This window comes from Coregonus clupeaformis, chromosome 6, assembly GCF_020615455.1.
Source record: "Coregonus clupeaformis isolate EN_2021a chromosome 6, ASM2061545v1, whole genome shotgun sequence".
Taxonomy (NCBI): domain Eukaryota; kingdom Metazoa; phylum Chordata; class Actinopteri; order Salmoniformes; family Salmonidae; genus Coregonus; species Coregonus clupeaformis.
Window position 1 is genome coordinate 40,206,483 of NC_059197.1, and position 16,494 is coordinate 40,222,976.

Sequence of the window (16,494 nt, forward strand, 5' to 3'; positions counted from 1 at the left end):
CATCCTGATCAATTAAATGGGAACATCATTGGTTATATGTGTGGTTTTTACTAATTACTAATGTCCTGTGTATTAAAATTCACACAGATGAACATGGTGGACACTATAGGGCAATAGATATTGCTCTTCAGAGAGACAGACCGGATCCTTGTCTTTCTGTTCCCTACTATGGCTGTCTCGTCAAAAGTCAAGTAGGCTAACTATTTCCGCTAATATTCAATCTCTTTTTGTTGTTGTTGCTGTTTCACATAAAGGCTGACGTTAAACCTCACTTTTATTCCAATGTGCCAGGGAGATATTGCCAGTTTGACAGTGGTCATCAAGGCTATGACATCCTGAAAGGTAACAAAATCTTTGCGTTACCGTTATATAATACAAAAGTTGCATTGTGGAAAGAATGTATTCAGTGGCATTATAGTGTGAGATTATATCAGTTATCAGCAGTCTGTAAAAATGCCCTTCAGAGGAAATCAGCAAGGTTGACAATCCACCATCGAGAAGTTCTCCTGGGCTCTGCGACAAGGAAGGGTTTATCATCCCCATCTTCCAGAATGCCACATTCCCCCCTCTGAACCTGGACACAGTCCAGATCCCCTCCAGCCACAGCCATAATTGCAAGCCCAAAACCAGGACTCACCACTCTATTACCTTTTGCTTTTTCATTCACCTAGTGTGGCACTCAATCACAGGTGTGTACCATTTAGATGGTCTATTTCTCTATCAGATCTATTTCCCTATCAGGTCAAATTGATAATTTTCCTTGGGCCTACTTTCAGTTTGTTGATGGAAAAATAATCTATTGGCTGATTCCACACCAGCGTAGGCAGAAAATATTTTTGGTATCACAGATTGTTCTGGCAATTCTCACAATACTTCATTGGGAGGAAAATGTTTACATGGCTTTTACATTTGTATCACACAAACAATTTATTAGAAAATCATGATGAAAGTGGCAATTTTAGGCCCTTTTAGACCTATACATGCCTCCTGTAAGACCCTATGATCTGTGAACCAACATTCTGGTGTCATCATACTCCTTATAGTGTGCTCTCAAATATAGAGTATGTCTAGACTCTGAAATACAATTTTTCACATTCATTTATTCAACATTTAAAATATTAATATCTCAAAAGTACCCTTGATTTAGATTTTTTTTTTTTACATTTTCTATTGGGTAAATTATCTATTGGGTGAACGTTGAGGCAGATAAACTTTTGCATCATAAACAAGGATCTATATTTCGAGATACCCCCTTTAGGTAAAAATTACAGTGATCCAGATTGTCATTTATAGTGTGGAAGATATAATGGAGTTACACCTGTACAGTGAGGGAAAAAAGTATTTGATCCCCTGCTGATTTTGTAAGTTTGCCCACTGACAAAGAAATGATCAGTCTATCATTTTAATGGTAGGTTTATTTGAACAGTGACAGACAAAATAACAACAAAAAAATCCAGAAAAACGTATGTAAAAAATGTTATAAATTAATTTGCATTTTAATGAGGGAAATAAGTATTTGACCCCCTCTCAATCAGAAAGATTTCTGGCTCCCAGGTGTCTTTTATACAGGTAACGAGCTGAGATTAGGAGCACACTCTTAAAGGGAGTGCTCCTAATCTCAGCTTGTTACCTGTATAAAAGACACCTGTCCACAGAAGCAATCAATCAATCAGATTCCAAACTCTCCACTATGGCCAAGACCAAAGAGCTCTCCAAAGATGTCAGGGACAAGATTGTAGACCTACACAAGGCTGGATTGGGCTACAAGACCATCGCCAAGCAGCTTGGTGAGAAGGTGACAACAGTTGGTGCGATTATTCGCAAATGGAAGAAACACAAAATAACTGTCAATCTCCCTCGGCCTGGGGCTCCATGCAAGATCTCACCTCGTGGAGTTGCAATGATCATGAGAACGGTGAGGAATCAGCCCAGAACTACACGGGAGGATCTTGTCAATGATCTCAAGGCAGCTGGGACCATAGTCACCAAGAAAACAATTGGTAACACACTACGCCGTGAAGGACTGAAATCCTGCAGCGCCCGCAAGGTCCCCCTGCTCAAGAAAGCACATATACAGGCACGTCTGAAGTTTGCCAATGAACATCTGAATGATTCAGAGGAGAACTGGGTGAAAGTGTTGTGGTCAGATGAGACCAAAATCGAGCTCTTTGGCATCAACTCAACTCGCCGTGTTTGGAGGAGGAGGAATGCTGCCTATGACCCCAAGAACACCATCCCCACCGTCAAACATGGAGGTGGAAACATTATGATTTGGGGGTGTTTTTCTGCTAAGGGGACAGGACAACTTCACCGCATCAAAGGGACGATGGACGGGACCATGTACCATCAAATCTTGGGTGAGAACCTCCTTCCCTCAGCCAGGGCATTGAAAATGGGTCGTGGATGGGTATTCCAGCATGACAATGACCCAAAACACACAGCCAAGGCAACAAAGGAAGAAGCACATTAAGGTCCTGGAGTGGCCTAGCCAGTCTCCAGACGTTAATCCCATAGTAAATCTGTGGAGGGAGCTGAAGGTTCGAGTTGCCAAACGTCAGCCTCGAAACCTTAATGACTTGGAGATGATCTGCAAAGAGGAGTGGGACAAAATCCCTCCTGAGATGTGTGCAAACCTGGTGGCCAACTACAAGAAACGTTTGACCTCTGTGATTGCCAACAAGGGTTTTGCCCCCAAATACTAAGTCATGTTTTGCAGAGGGGTCAAATACTTATTTCCCTCATTAAAAATGCAAATCAATTTATAACATTTTTGACATGGGTTTTTCTGGATTTTTTTGTTGTTATTCTGTCTCACTGTTCAAATAAACCTACCATTAAAATTATAGACTGATCATGTCTTTGTCAGTGGGCAAACGTACAAAATCAGCAGGGGATCAAATACTTTTTTCCCTCACTGTATGTTAGCGTGTGATTTCTCCCTTCCTAAGGATGACCTTCCACTGCAGCTATGCATTGACCAGTGTGTCAGAACTCAGCATGGAGACCCAAAAAGAGGAAGCAGAGGATTACCCACTACCAGCACTGAAGAGTGAGGAAATTCTACGGGCTGAGCTAAGCTTTGCCAAAGGTGCTATGAGTTTGTGTATGCAAGCTCATCAGTTCAACATTTAGTTGTATTGTGTGTTCAAGGGTTTTTATTTGTCATGTTTTAATACAAAAACATGAAATGTGTCTTTCCAGTGCAACCACATTAAAACAATTTAATAGGTAGTGTTTGTTCAGCCAATTGCTATATATTGTGAGCAATTTGATTCTTGGTTGTGTTTTCTCCTCAGACTCCTCTTTCAGGTACTTCTACTCTCCATGACGGGACCCCCCATTGACTGTGTGCTCTTACATGTTTATTACCAAAACCAACAACTACAAGCCAATTGCAATTGTTCACAGACAAGCAATCCCTATTGACTTATTTCTCAATGGTAAACCACTGTGTTCAGGACTTCTTGTTTCCATTGTCAGGTGTCCCTACAGTGCTGACAGCCACAGGACTGTGTTTCTGCCAGTGGTCTGCAGTAAGGGAGTCAAGTCAATTAGTCTTTTTTTTTTTAGCAGACACTCTTATCCAGATCGACTTACAGGAGCAATTAGGGTTAAGTGCCTTGCTCAAGGGCACATCGACAGATTTTTCACCTAGTCGGCTCGGGGATTAGAACCAGCAACCTTTCGGTTACTGGCACAACACTCTTAACCACTAAGCTACCTGCCAACGCTCTTATCCAGATCGACTTACAGGAGCAATTAGGGTTAAGTGCCTTGCTCAAGGGCACATCGACAGATTTTTCACCTAGTCGGCTCAGGGATTAGAACCAGCGACCTTTCGGTTACTGGCACAACGCTCTTAACCACTAAGCTACCTGCCGCCCCGGCCCCAGTCAAGTATCCGTCACATCACAATTAGTTTGTGGTCAGGCTATTCTCCTTTGTGAAATTCCATGAGTTTACAAAGTCTGAGTGCCTGTTAAATCATATACAACTCAAATTGCATTGTGTGAAAATTATTAGATACTTTTCAGTAACTGAGCGGTATTCATCACCACTTTCTGGGCACAGAGGCTTGAATGCTCCTGTTTACAGTGAAAATAATATACATATTGTGGACGGACACTTTTGTCTGCCAATTAATAACACTATCCCCCCCAGGTATACGTCCATTGTGATACAGAAGTCTGTAAAGGAACCAGCTGCTCAATGCCATGTAACATAATCATTTATCATATAAGCGAAGCCAAGTGTTTACTTTGCTTTGGAATAGGTCCCATTCTCTGGATACATGTCTTATCAATAAGTCCCATGTCTATTCTCCCTAGGGAGGAGGTGAATGGGAGTGCTGAGAGAACACCATAGGAAGAGTGTTCTGCAGCACACCATTGACTCTGGTGGACCTGTCATCCTTCGGGTGTAAATAATTTGGGACACAGTTACTCTTGTTTTATTGATGTATTTAATTTTGACTGATGTGTAGTGCTTGAGACTAGGGAGCTCCCCCATGCAGGTGCAGAGGATCTACCAAGATGCTGTCCATGGTTCCGAACATCTCTTATCTGTACATTTACTGTCATAAAAGACTGACAAAATTGACTCATTGTCGCAATCGAACCCTTGTATGTTAATGCTATTGTACGTTTTCTCATCAATTCTTGCATATTATTCCATTTAATCGTTGAAAATTGTGCATAAAAGCAATACTTCAGCAGTGGCTTTTCAGACATGGGGGAGCGGCTTCGAGTATTACGTCAGGATATTTGGCCGCGACAAGGACCAATGAAAACGCAGAATGCATTGTACCCGGAAGTCGCTGTGTTTTATCGTTTTGTCGATGGAAACGTGTGTAACTTGGAATCTGTACGACCTAAAAGTTAGAATATTGTGGCGGAGAGTCAGACCTACAACTCTATATAAGTAAGCAGTTATGTGTTTACTCTTTGTTAGTGTATACGTGTAAAATAAGTTATTGGAACCAGCTTTTGTCATCATTCCCCTTCGCATAGTTGAACAACAATAGAGTCCATCATGTCGAAAAGGGCGAAGTGGAGCAAGGGAGATTCAGACGAATCAAAGAACCTGCCGATATATCAACATAAGGCCAAACTTCAACAGGCTGTCAAAGACAATTCATTTTTGGTTGTCACTGGCGAGACTGGCAGTGGGAAAACGACTCAACTTCCCCAATACTTGCATCAAGCAGGTAAGCTTGTGCCATGGGACCTGTGTCTACAGAATTCAAAATTGACCCCAAACTTCTATACCCTTTATTATAGCCTTCGTCTATGAGCTGCCCTTATAGAGTGGTCTGAAAGGTTTGGATAGGTGTAAACTTGTATTTCTTGTGTAGGATTTTGGAATAATGGTAAAATTGGCATCACCCAGCCTCGGAGAGTAGCAGCCATCACTGTAGCCCAGAGGGTATCACAGGAGATGCACTGTAGTCTGGGTAGAGAGGTCGGATACCAAGTGCGCTTCGATGACTGCACGACACAGGTGAGAGAGCTCCAAGACACCTACCTACTGGACCAGTGTTTCCCAACCCTGGTCCTAGAATCTCCCAACAGTACTCATTGTAGCCTTGGACAAACGCCTCATTCAACTCATTGAGGGCTTGATGATTAGTTGACAAGTTGAAACAGGTGTGCTTGTCCAGGGTCGGGAAACACTGTACTAGACTGCTCAAAGTGATACTTCACATAAATTATTAGATACGCTTATGTGTTAGGCACCTTGAAAGTGTTCTATAGGTCTACGTATTGTCACTGAAATGTAAAGATAATTAGATTGTAGTGTATATCAGCAAATGTGTGTCTCTGAAAGGAGATTTGTGTTTGTGTGTTGTCAGGACACGGTGGTGAAGTACATGACAGACGGCTGTCTGCTGAGAGAGATCCTGGCAGACCCTGTTCTGTCTCAGTACAGTGTGGTCATTTTGGATGAAGCCCATGAGAGGAGCCTTAACACGGTCAGTAGTAGACTCAACTACTTCAAAACAGTAATCTGATTATATCCCCAACTCCATCCCTCAGTTGTATACCAAAGCAAGTGGTGGGGCTGCTGTTTTGCTGAGAAACAAATCCCAGATTGTAGCTTTAAACAGTTGTGTAACGTGTTTTACTGCAGGACATTTTGCTGGGTCTGTTGAAGCAGACCCTCTCCAGTCCAGATAAGGCCTCTAAGGGTCGCTCTGTCCCCCTGAAGGTGGTGGTAATGTCAGCCACCCTGGAGACAGACAAGCTCTCTGTGTTCCTGGGAGGCTGTCCTGTCTTCACCATCCCTGGAAGAACCTTCCCTGTCACCTCCAAGTTTGGCTGTGCTATAGGACCAAAAGATACAGAGAGCTCTGTTTACGTTAAAGAGGTAGGGAGTGAGCTTGCTTTTACTGACAGGCCAACTGTTAGTATGATGTATGATAATGAATAAATTCAGTGATTGTACCATCCCAGGATTTAGCTCATTTAAACTCAGCTAGTGATGCGCAGGTTGACTCATAACCCACAGTCCCAGTGGATAACTGCGGGGTGGACGGGTTTAGGGTCATTAAATATTGTGTGGCTGAAGGGCAGGCGGGTTGAATAGAGAGAAACAATACCTTTAAAAAATCAATAAATGTATAATTACTGTGCAATTTATATAGTCTACATTTAGGTTTTTATTCATTATTTTAGGCTATCTGGTATTAGTGCATAAGCCTAAACTTTAGGGCTTAACTGTATGCACACCAAATTGCCTACACAGCCAATCGCCAGATAATGCTTTTGGGAACTGGCAGAAAAAGTTAACATCAATCCACGGAGGCAAAAAGGACATTGTCGAAGTTTAATTCAGTGGTTTGGTATGGTTTAGCAACTTTCACAGTGAATGCTTTCGTTTATACGTTTTGTGCGATTGAATTGAACATCGCCAAATGCATCATTACAACATGTTGCGACTATTTAATGCAACTCTTGCTGTTAATAGATCGCAAAGCAGCGTACAACTGAGCTAAAATAAAAACTCCCGCAGAATTAAGCATTTCTTGCAGTAAAATTTTACACCAAATGTAGGCAAATGTGGACTTGGGAACAGGAGTGGAGAAATATTATGTATTTATTTCTGCATCTTGAGTGACGCAGTGGTCTAATTGTGCCACTAGAGATCCTGGTTCGAATCCAGGCTCTGTCGTAGCTGGCCGCGACCGGGAGACCCATGGGGCGGTGCACAATTGGCCCAGCGTCGTCCAGGTTAGGGGAGGGAATGGCCGGCAGGGATGTAGTTCAGTTGGTAGAGCATGACGTTTGCAACGCCAGGGTTGTGGGTTCGATTCCCACGCGGGGCCAGTATAAAAAAATAAAAAAATAATGTATGCACTCACTAACTGTAAGTCGCTCTGGATAAGAGCGTCTGCTAAAATGACTAAAATGTAAAATGTAATACGATCTGTAGAGGTGCTGTCTTAATCATAAAAGCAGATAGTATTTCAACCACATAAAATATGCATCGAAGCCGAAGTGAAATCTTATCAGAAACACGAGGGTCGTTTTTACAGCTTTCTTTTTCCTTACAACCGGTCAAACTGATGTCATTTGGAGATTTTGCACAGAAAATCTTTCCCGTTTGTTTTTGCTTTATTATATTTTCTCCCCAGTCCCTAAAGGTCTTTGCTCCGCGAAAGATGACAGAAAAAACTTTGATGTCAACTAGATTGAAGCATTCATTCTATCGATATATTACATTATTCTGTTGAGCAAGTGTTTATTTAGTCTTCTAGGACAAATAGCCTAACAAAATGTCGGAAATTCTAAGCAGAAACATATCTAAATCAGGCAAAACAAAATCCTGCACCTCCTGTCAGATTTTCACTTTATCACATGCGGATGGGTTATTAGAAAGTGCGGGTGAACAAACAGCTGACCGGCGCACCACTAAACTCTGCTATCAACACCATTTAACAACTCCTGAGTGGCGCAGTGGTCTAAGGTACTGCATCGCAGTGCTAACTGTGCCACTAGAGATCCTGGTTCGAATCTGTCGCAGCCGGCCGCGACCGGGAGACTCATGGGCGGCGCACAATTTGCCCAGCGTCGTCCAGGGTAGGGGAGGGAATGGCCGGCAGGGATGTAGCTCAGTTGATAGAGCATGGCGTTTGCAACGCCAGGGTTGTGGGTTCGATTCCCACGGGGGGCCAGTATAAAAAATATATATGTATTCACTAACTGTAAGTCGCTCTGGATAAGAGCGTCTGCTAAATGACAAATGTAATACTGTATACTGTACTCCTTGCTTTACATTTATGTCATTTAGCAGATGCTCTTATCCAGAGCGGCTTACAGTTGGTGCATTCATCTTAAAATAGCTAGGTGGGACAGCCACATATCTTAGTCATAGTAAGTACATTTTTCCTCAATAAAGTAGCTATCAGAGAAGGCATTGCTGGTAGAAAAATAAATACAAGTCATGTGCGGTTGTTAGTTCACAAAAGGCAAAGTTGTTTATTTTATAATTTTTTGCTACTAAATGTATGGGGGGAAAACTTCGAGTATGAACAAACCTCTTGTCTGTGACAGGTTGTCAAGGTGACATTGGATATACACACCAGTGAGATGGCTGGGGATATCCTTGTGTTTCTAACAGGTAAACCTAATGATAATCTACACATAATCTCCAGAATATTAATGTTCTGATTACAAGTTAATACTTTTTCCATACAACTGTTTATAACAGGGCAGTCTGAAATTGAGAAGGCCTGTGACATGCTGTATGAGAAGGCTGAATCCATAGACTATCGTTACGATGTGCAGGACCGTAAAGTGGAGGGGCTGCTGATCCTGCCCCTGTACGGATCTATGCCCACTGGTAAGGTTTGCGGCACTGTCCGAGTACCCCTAACTGTGACATTCACATATAGAAAAACAGATTGAGTTCCCTTTCACACTCAAGTGGACACGGTTTAGCATGTCATTGGCTTGCTAAATCAAAAGTATAAAGTCATGACTCATGACTGAATTTAAATTCATTTTTAAATAATATGAATGATTTGTGTCCTTTTCACAGATCAGCAGAAGCAGATCTTCCAGCCTCCCCCACCGGGTATAAGGAAATGTGTGGTGGCCACCAACATTGCAGCAACGTCCCTCACCATCAATGGAATAAAGTAAGTCACCACAAGGCATATCAGAGCAGCATAGAGCTGTTTTTATCCATCACAGAATGGCAAGGCCTCAAATTTCATGACTGTAATTTGTTCACTGCAGGTATATTGTTGACAGTGGGTTTGTGAAGCAACTCAACCACAACTCAAGGGTTGGCATGGACATCCTCGAAGTGGTTCCGATTTCAAAGTAAGTCCCGGAAGTCCCTGTTTCAGTCTGCTTCCTTTTGTTTCATGCCTAATGAACAGGACTGTGATGTTGTGTGGTGTTGTAGGAGCGAGGCCCTGCAGAGAGCAGGCCGGGCAGGGAGAACCTCCGCCGGGAAGTGCTTCCGGATCTACAGTCAGGCGTTCTGGGAGAAGTGCATGCCGGAGTACACAGTACCAGAGATCCAGCGGACCAGTCTCACCGCTGTTATCCTCACACTCAAGTGCCTGGGAGTTCATGATGTCATCAGGTAGGTACAGCTCCACTTCCTCAAGTGCTCAGAGAAACCAGTGTCCGTTTTCAAGACTGTTGATAATACAAAACAATCCAACAAGTCATTTGAGGCCATGGTTGCTTGGTGTGTCTCTCGAAGGTTCCCTTACCTGGACCGTCCAGAGGAGAGGTTCATCCTAGAAGCATTGAAACGGCTTTACCAATGTGACGCCATCGACAGGTGAGAGATGTAGACATACTGTATATCCGTGTACATCTCTCATTCTTTATACTAATCTCCACCAGCTACATCTACAACCACATAGGGATACAACTCTGCTGTTTTCACCATCAAGAACAGAGGGAACCTACCACATACAGTATTTTGCAGTTCTTCATGACTATCACTCAATCTTTAATAGCTCTTGTTAGCTCTTATCAATAACCCCCTCCCCTATGTGGGGTCTATAGGAGAGGTAAAGTGACCCGGCTGGGTGAGCTGATGGTAGAGTTCCCCTTGCCCCCAGGGCTGACCCGGGCCCTGCTCCAGGCTGCCTCCCTGGGCGTTGAGGACCTCCTGCTGCCTGTAGCTGCCATGCTGTCTGTGGAGAACATTTTCATCAGACCAGGTAGACAATAACGGCCTGAGGCCTGGGTTTAGCCAATGAAGATGTGGTTATACATTTACATTTACATTTTAGTCATTTAGCAGACGCTCTTATCCAGAGCGACTTACAGTTAGTGAGTGCATACATTATTTTTTTCATACCGGCCCCCCATGGGAATCGAACCCACAACCCTGGCATTGCAAACGCCATCCCTGCCGGCCAAACCCTCCCCTACCTTGGACGACGCTGGGCCAATTGTGCGCCGCCCCATGTCTCCCGGTCGCGGCCGGCTACGTTATGTCAGGAATACACGTGTATACATCATGGACTTTATCGTTTTATTCCATTGGATTTCAGTCGGACATAATCCCAAGTCATAGTTCTAATCAAAATGTTTGGCATTGCTCTCTCTGCAGGACATCCAGAGAAGCAGAAGGAGGCAGATCAGAAGCACAGGCAGTTGGGAGTGCAGGCGGGCAGCTGTAATGACTTCACCATGCTGCTCAGTGTGTTTGAGAAGTGCAAGGCCAGGTATACAACCTTCACTCCTCTTAATGTATTTAATAAGATACATTATATTCACTGCATTCATGTTCATGGGTCTCCATCTAACATGAGTTTGTTTTGCTGTCTACTGTAGTGATGCCCCATCAGCGTGGTGTAAAGACAACTATATACACTGGAGAGCGCTAAAGTCAGCCTTCAGCGTGGAGACCCAGCTCAGAGAGATCCTCCTACGACTACAACAGGTCAGTTTGTTGTTTGTTTGTTTACTTATCTTATTAGTTTTAGTGTAGCTAAAACTATGATGTGAAGCTCTGAGCATGTATGTACAGATTTATAATCATGGTATGTCTGTTGTTTCCAGAAGAGAGATTTCCCTATGGAGAAGTTTGATGGCAATAAGAGTGAGCTGTTCAGGAGATGTCTATGCGCTGGTTACTTCACCAACGTGGCAAGAAGGTACGGCTTTTATCCCAGTAATGTTAAAAAGTCAAGAAAGATAACTAAGATGTTGTGGTTTTCTCTCAGGTCAGTTGGGAAGGTGTTTTGCACGATGGATGGGCACGGATCCATGGTTCACATTCATCCATCATCAACGGTAAAGACTTCCAGGACTATATTCTGTTCAATTCAGAACAATCCATAAAATCCCCAAAATGCATATTAGATTCACCATCTCTCCTGCATGTTAACCTGACTCCCCCTCTCCCATAGCTCTTTGACCAGGAGCCCCAGCTGGACTGGGTGATCTTCCATGATTTGCTGGTCACCTCGCGGATCTACATCCGGACGGTGTGCCCCATCCGCTATGACTGGGTGAAGGACCTGCTTCCTAAGCTCCATGAGGTGGATGTGTACGAGCTGAGCAGCGTGGCCAGAGAGGAGGTGACAGACGAGGAGGTGGCCAAGTGGGAGACTAAGGAAGCAGCTAAAAGACAAACAGGTGGGTGATGGACTCTGGTGATGAGTATTAATTTACTGGTATAGAAAGAATTGTATAACATTTGATGTTTCTGTAGTTGCTCCTTTATTATATACAGTACAGGTGTCATTCAAAATCCTCTAATATGGGCAAAGTTTTTTTTAATGGAAAATGTAATTGAGCATTCCTATTGGACAAGATAAGTTACTGTAGTGCCTTTTCTGTTCAAGCCCCCCAGGTGATTTGAATGCTTCGTATGCTTGTTTTGTCTGCTTGACAATCTAATAGAGGTCATTCTGTGTGTTTGGTTTATTTCCAGAGGGGTCTGCTGAAGACGCGTTCAAGAAACTGGAGAAACGGAACGATGAAAGCTCTGTGAGCGATGCCCGTGCTCGCTACCTACAGAGAAAACAGGAGCGGCAACAAGGCAAAGCACCGTGAGGGAGGAGGAGGACATTGGACACTTATCCTCAGGGGAAGAAGGACTCCGTTATTGGACTGACCAGGACAGAAGAATCTCCACTCAGGGATTAAAAGCCTGTCTGTTATAATAAACTGCACAGGTGATGTTCTAAACAATGTTTTACAACACAGGAGTCTGAGAGTTCAGGGTCAAACATGGTCCTTTGTAGCTCAGTTGGTAAAGCATGCTGCTCGTAACGCCAGGGTAGTGGGTTTAATTCCTGGGACCACCCATGCGGAAAATGTATGTATGCATGACTGTAAGTCACTTTGGATAAAAGTGTCTGCTAAATGGCATATATTATTATGTTTAAATGTACAACAATAATGGACTAGGTGCAGATAATGAATCCTCGTAGTCATATCAAATGTCTACTACTGCATATATTTTATGCTATGTTGTCTTTTAGTGGTATATTTATTTTTTAGTTTCATACCAATAAACGTTTATGTCTTGAGAGAACATTTTGCCAGTGGAGGGCCTCTGCAACCATTCTCTTCTGGTTCTGGGACAGTTACAGAATTACATTTACATTTTAGTCATTTAGCAGACGCTCTTATCCAGAGTGACTTACAGTTAGTGAGTGCATACATTTTCATACTGGCCCCCCGTGGGAAACGAACCCACAACAATTGCGTTGCAAGGGCCATGCTCTACCAACTGAGCTACAAAATCACATACAGTTTGTCAATATGTCACCCAACAGTGTTGTCAAATCAGCACATTAGAGAACAACCACAGGCCCTTTATTTTGTACAACTCTGCCTCTTATATAATAAAGGTTAATTTCGTAACTTCCATTGCTTCATGATTTAAAAAGTGTTTTTTGTGTCCTCCATTTGTAGTCATACAAACCAGATAAGACTCATGTCCCACCATCCGTTGCGGGAGAGGCGTCATTCACATGCGCTTGTGTTGGTCCATGCGCGAGCCAAACGTGGCTTAACAGAAATTGGCAATATCCACCGGTTACCTTCTAAACCTACACATTTGATCGATTCAATTAAGTCCGTTAACATCTCATGTTGATAAGTCATCTGACAGGTGAGTGAAGTTGTCGTCTCTGCAATGGAATGAATGTTGCTAGCCGTTTTGACGTATGGCCGCCAAATACTGTAATGTCTGAAACGCTAGCTAAGGCTAGCTAGTTACATTAGCTTGTTCAATCAAGAAGCAGGTTAGCGTTGATTTAAGCTTTTCTGGAATCTACTGCCAGTACCGAAAAGCATCAAACTAGTCTAGAGACCACTTATTCTAATACACGTGCGTTCTTGTTTACTTGCTCACTTAATGCATTACAGTTACCGTTACAGTGCTGGTCAAGCATGTTCGCTGAGGAGGATGAGTGGAACGATGACCCAGAAGCCAAAGCTCTGACCAAGACTGTCATCAGCAGTTTCAAACTGTCTGGCAGTACCAATATCACGGTGAGATGCCATCTCAATCTTCTTTATAATTAAATGTACCTATGTAGCTAGCAAGCCAGGCATAACTCATGCTGCCAGTGACCACAAATTCAAATAGAGGGTTGAATTCTGGTTTACACTGGTATTCAGTTTGACACTGTCATTCTGCTTTTTCGAACAGAAAAGTGTTGGGAAGAAGAAGAGTTTGTTACGGACCCTCCAAACACTGGGGTCAGTACCAAACTGGAGCAAGAGCAATGGTGCCCCTCGGGAAGCAGGCAGTGACAGTGAAACAGAGGCCATACTGACACCACACACCAAGAGGAAGAAGAAAAGAAGCAAAAGAGGACGCAAGAGAGTAGCTGCTTCAGGAGAAGAGACTGAGAAAGACAGTGGAGATCTGGGTGCCAAGGAGGCTGCAGTGCCTTTAGCTAAGAAGCCAATAAAAGCAGGTGAGTTGTTTCACAAGCACAACTGTCAATTGATTGTCTTAAGTTGAAAAGATGTTTGAGGTTTTCTTTCTCATTTTCCTAGTGTTCAAAAAGGTAAAAAATACAGAGTCCATTCAGGGTGGTAGTAAACAAGATTCAAAATCTATCAAGGATGAAGGAAAAGCTGCAGCAGATGCTGAGATTGAGAGATTAAACCGAAAGCAATGGAAAAACAAGATGAAGAACAAGAAGAAATGTCAAAACAAATTCAAAATTCAAAATGGAGAGAATACCACACCCCCAAAAACCACAAAAGCAGTGACCACTGTGCAAAAGGATACAGAAGATGGACCAAAATCAGCTTCTGATGTGAACAGGGAAACAGCGGTTGTCCAGACCCAGCAACGCCAGACAAAGAAAAACAAACAGGAGAAAGAGGGTGAGTGTAAAACACAGAAAAGGAAAAAGGTCCCAGAGGGAAAAGGGATGACTTTCACTGAGACTGCTTCCACTCCAGGCACAGAAATAGTCCAAAACAATAAGAACTTTTCAGAGAAAAAGACAAAGGGGGGCAGTCAAGTAAAAGCAGTCCCACTAGGTAAAGAGTTAAAGACGGAAGAGGAGAAACCTCAGGAGGTGGTTAGGGCGGAGCAGCACCCGGAGCCGTCTGGCAGTAAGAGAAGGAAACGGGAGGCGAGCAAAGGGCAGGACCGTAGGAGAGAGAAGCTCAGGAGAATGCTGCATGGCCAGAGCCCGGAAAAGAAAGAGCAACCTGCAGAGCAGGAGGAGGAGATACGCACCACAGAGGAGGTGAAAGAGGCTCCTGCAGACCGCTCGGCTGCTCTGAGGTCCCGCATGGAGCAGCGTTTGGAGTCAGCACGGTTCCGTTATATTAACGAGGTTCTGTACACCACGTCTAGTGGGGAGGCTAAACGCATGTTCAGACAGGACCCCCAGGCTTTTAGCATCTACCACAGGGGCTTCACGGCACAGGTACAGCACTGGCCAGCTAATCCTGTCGACGCCATCATCTCCTACATACGCCACAAGTGAGTTGTGTTATGCTTTTATCTGACTAACGTACTTTCAGTATTTAAAATGTCTGTTTTCATAGTTTTTGTATTTTTCCTGTATTGGTTCTGGGGTGGGGGATCCACATTGAAATAGTGTGTGGCTTTCTTTGTAAGACCATTTGTGTTGATTCCAGGCCTGCCTCTCTGGTGGTGGCAGATTTCGGCTGTGGCGACTGCAAGATCGCTCTTAGTGTGAAGAACAAAGTGCACAGTTTTGACTTGGCACCTATCTGTGACCGTGTAACTGTCTGCGACATGGCTAATGTGAGTCCAACTTTACCTTGATCCTCAATCTGTTCTTTCATCCGTGCCTGTTTACTATGCAGTCTGTGTTTTTTATGTAATAATGATGTATTTTGTCCCATCTGTCTGCAGATACCGCTCAAGGATGGCACTGTGGACATAGCTGTATTCTGTCTCTCTCTTATGGGGACCAACCTTGGGGATTTTCTAGTTGAGGCTAACCGTGTGCTGGTGATGGGGTAAGAGATATTATGCAGAAAAACAGAGCTACAGTATGTCAATATGCTGGAGTAGGTGTTCCCATTTATTTTCCCTATTTATGTAATCATTATCATTATTAAACACTGTAATTTTTTGCAGGGGTATCCTGAAAATTGCAGAGGTGGCAAGTAGATTTGAGAATGTGCGGAACTTCATGGGTGCTTTGTCCAGCCTGGGATTCAAGTTGGTCACAAAGGTAAGGCTGTAATCATAGTAAACAGTAATGGCCATGTTTTTGTCTTTGGCTTTAAGAAATGCATTGTTACAATAACCTACCGTATTCATTTTGCTTCCTCCTTAGGACACAGAGAATAGCCACTTTTACTCCTTTGAGTTTGAGAAGATCGCAGAAGCTCCAGATAGGGTAAAGAAGGCAGGAGGACTGGAGCTGAGGCCTTGTTTGTACAAGAAACGATGAGGGCAACAGTGATGAGAACATGGGAGAAACAGTTCTCCCCCCAGGAGAGAAGTCAAGCAGGATAGACAGCAACAGAAAATGTATCTTCTGCTGGATGTAACTGTAAATATGAAAATAACTTTCATAGATAAACTGGTGGTTTTGACCCCCAAACAATGTATCAAGGATTGTTGATATTGTCAATAACCTTTTGTGGGCTTTCAAATGTCTGTTTCAAAGACAAAACATGTTCAAAAGTTGTTGACATCATTGGTTATCTTTTTTATTAAATCAAAACATAAATGTATTGCATTAAATCTTATCATGCACAATAATTTAAGATTTGTAAAGCAAGAAGAAACATTCTTAGAAGATGTATTATATAAAGTTGGTTGTAAAAACCTTGAGTCTAGAAATAAGTGCTTCAGCATAATCGCTGCATTGCATTCTGCAGTCTAGTCTCAAAGGGTACTCACAAGCCTCACTCTTCTCAGTGTACATAGCACAGGATCTAGCTTGGCCACTAGAGGGACACGGGTGACAATGTTATTCTCAGCCAGTTCCCAGTATCTACTGTCCCCATGCTCTTTGTCTAGATAGAGGGCACAGTGGTAGAGGGGCAGGGAGGA

General features: G+C 43.2%; 2 protein-coding genes across 3 annotated transcripts; both read left to right on the plus strand.

Annotated features, from left to right (window-relative positions):
• Window positions 1-4,814: 4,814 nt before the first annotated feature.
• Window positions 4,815-12,285, plus strand: dhx40 (DEAH (Asp-Glu-Ala-His) box polypeptide 40). The gene is made up of 17 exons (XM_041878328.1): window positions 4,815-5,206; window positions 5,354-5,499; window positions 5,852-5,971; window positions 6,130-6,366; window positions 8,553-8,619; window positions 8,710-8,841; window positions 9,040-9,139; window positions 9,240-9,326; window positions 9,412-9,594; window positions 9,718-9,798; window positions 10,029-10,186; window positions 10,582-10,696; window positions 10,806-10,914; window positions 11,034-11,128; window positions 11,198-11,267; window positions 11,384-11,612; window positions 11,911-12,285. Exons 1-17 carry the CDS (start codon window positions 5,032-5,034, stop codon window positions 12,030-12,032), a joined length of 2,226 nt encoding a protein of 741 aa, XP_041734262.1. The 5' UTR covers window positions 4,815-5,031; the 3' UTR covers window positions 12,033-12,285.
• Window positions 12,286-12,953: 668 nt separating this feature from the next.
• Window positions 12,954-16,187, plus strand: LOC121567937 (ribosomal RNA-processing protein 8-like). Of its 2 annotated transcripts, none has more exons than XM_041878329.1 (8): window positions 12,954-13,098; window positions 13,356-13,481; window positions 13,642-13,912; window positions 13,995-14,940; window positions 15,099-15,228; window positions 15,340-15,446; window positions 15,568-15,664; window positions 15,770-16,187. In XM_041878329.1, exons 2-8 carry the CDS (start codon window positions 13,380-13,382, stop codon window positions 15,884-15,886), a joined length of 1,770 nt encoding a protein of 589 aa, XP_041734263.1. In that variant the 5' UTR covers window positions 12,954-13,098; window positions 13,356-13,379; the 3' UTR covers window positions 15,887-16,187. The 2 variants fall into 2 exon arrangements, with proteins under 2 accessions (XP_041734263.1, XP_041734264.1); XM_041878330.1 differs by having other exon boundaries at window positions 13,368-13,481.
• The last annotated feature ends 307 nt before the right edge of the window (window positions 16,188-16,494 follow it).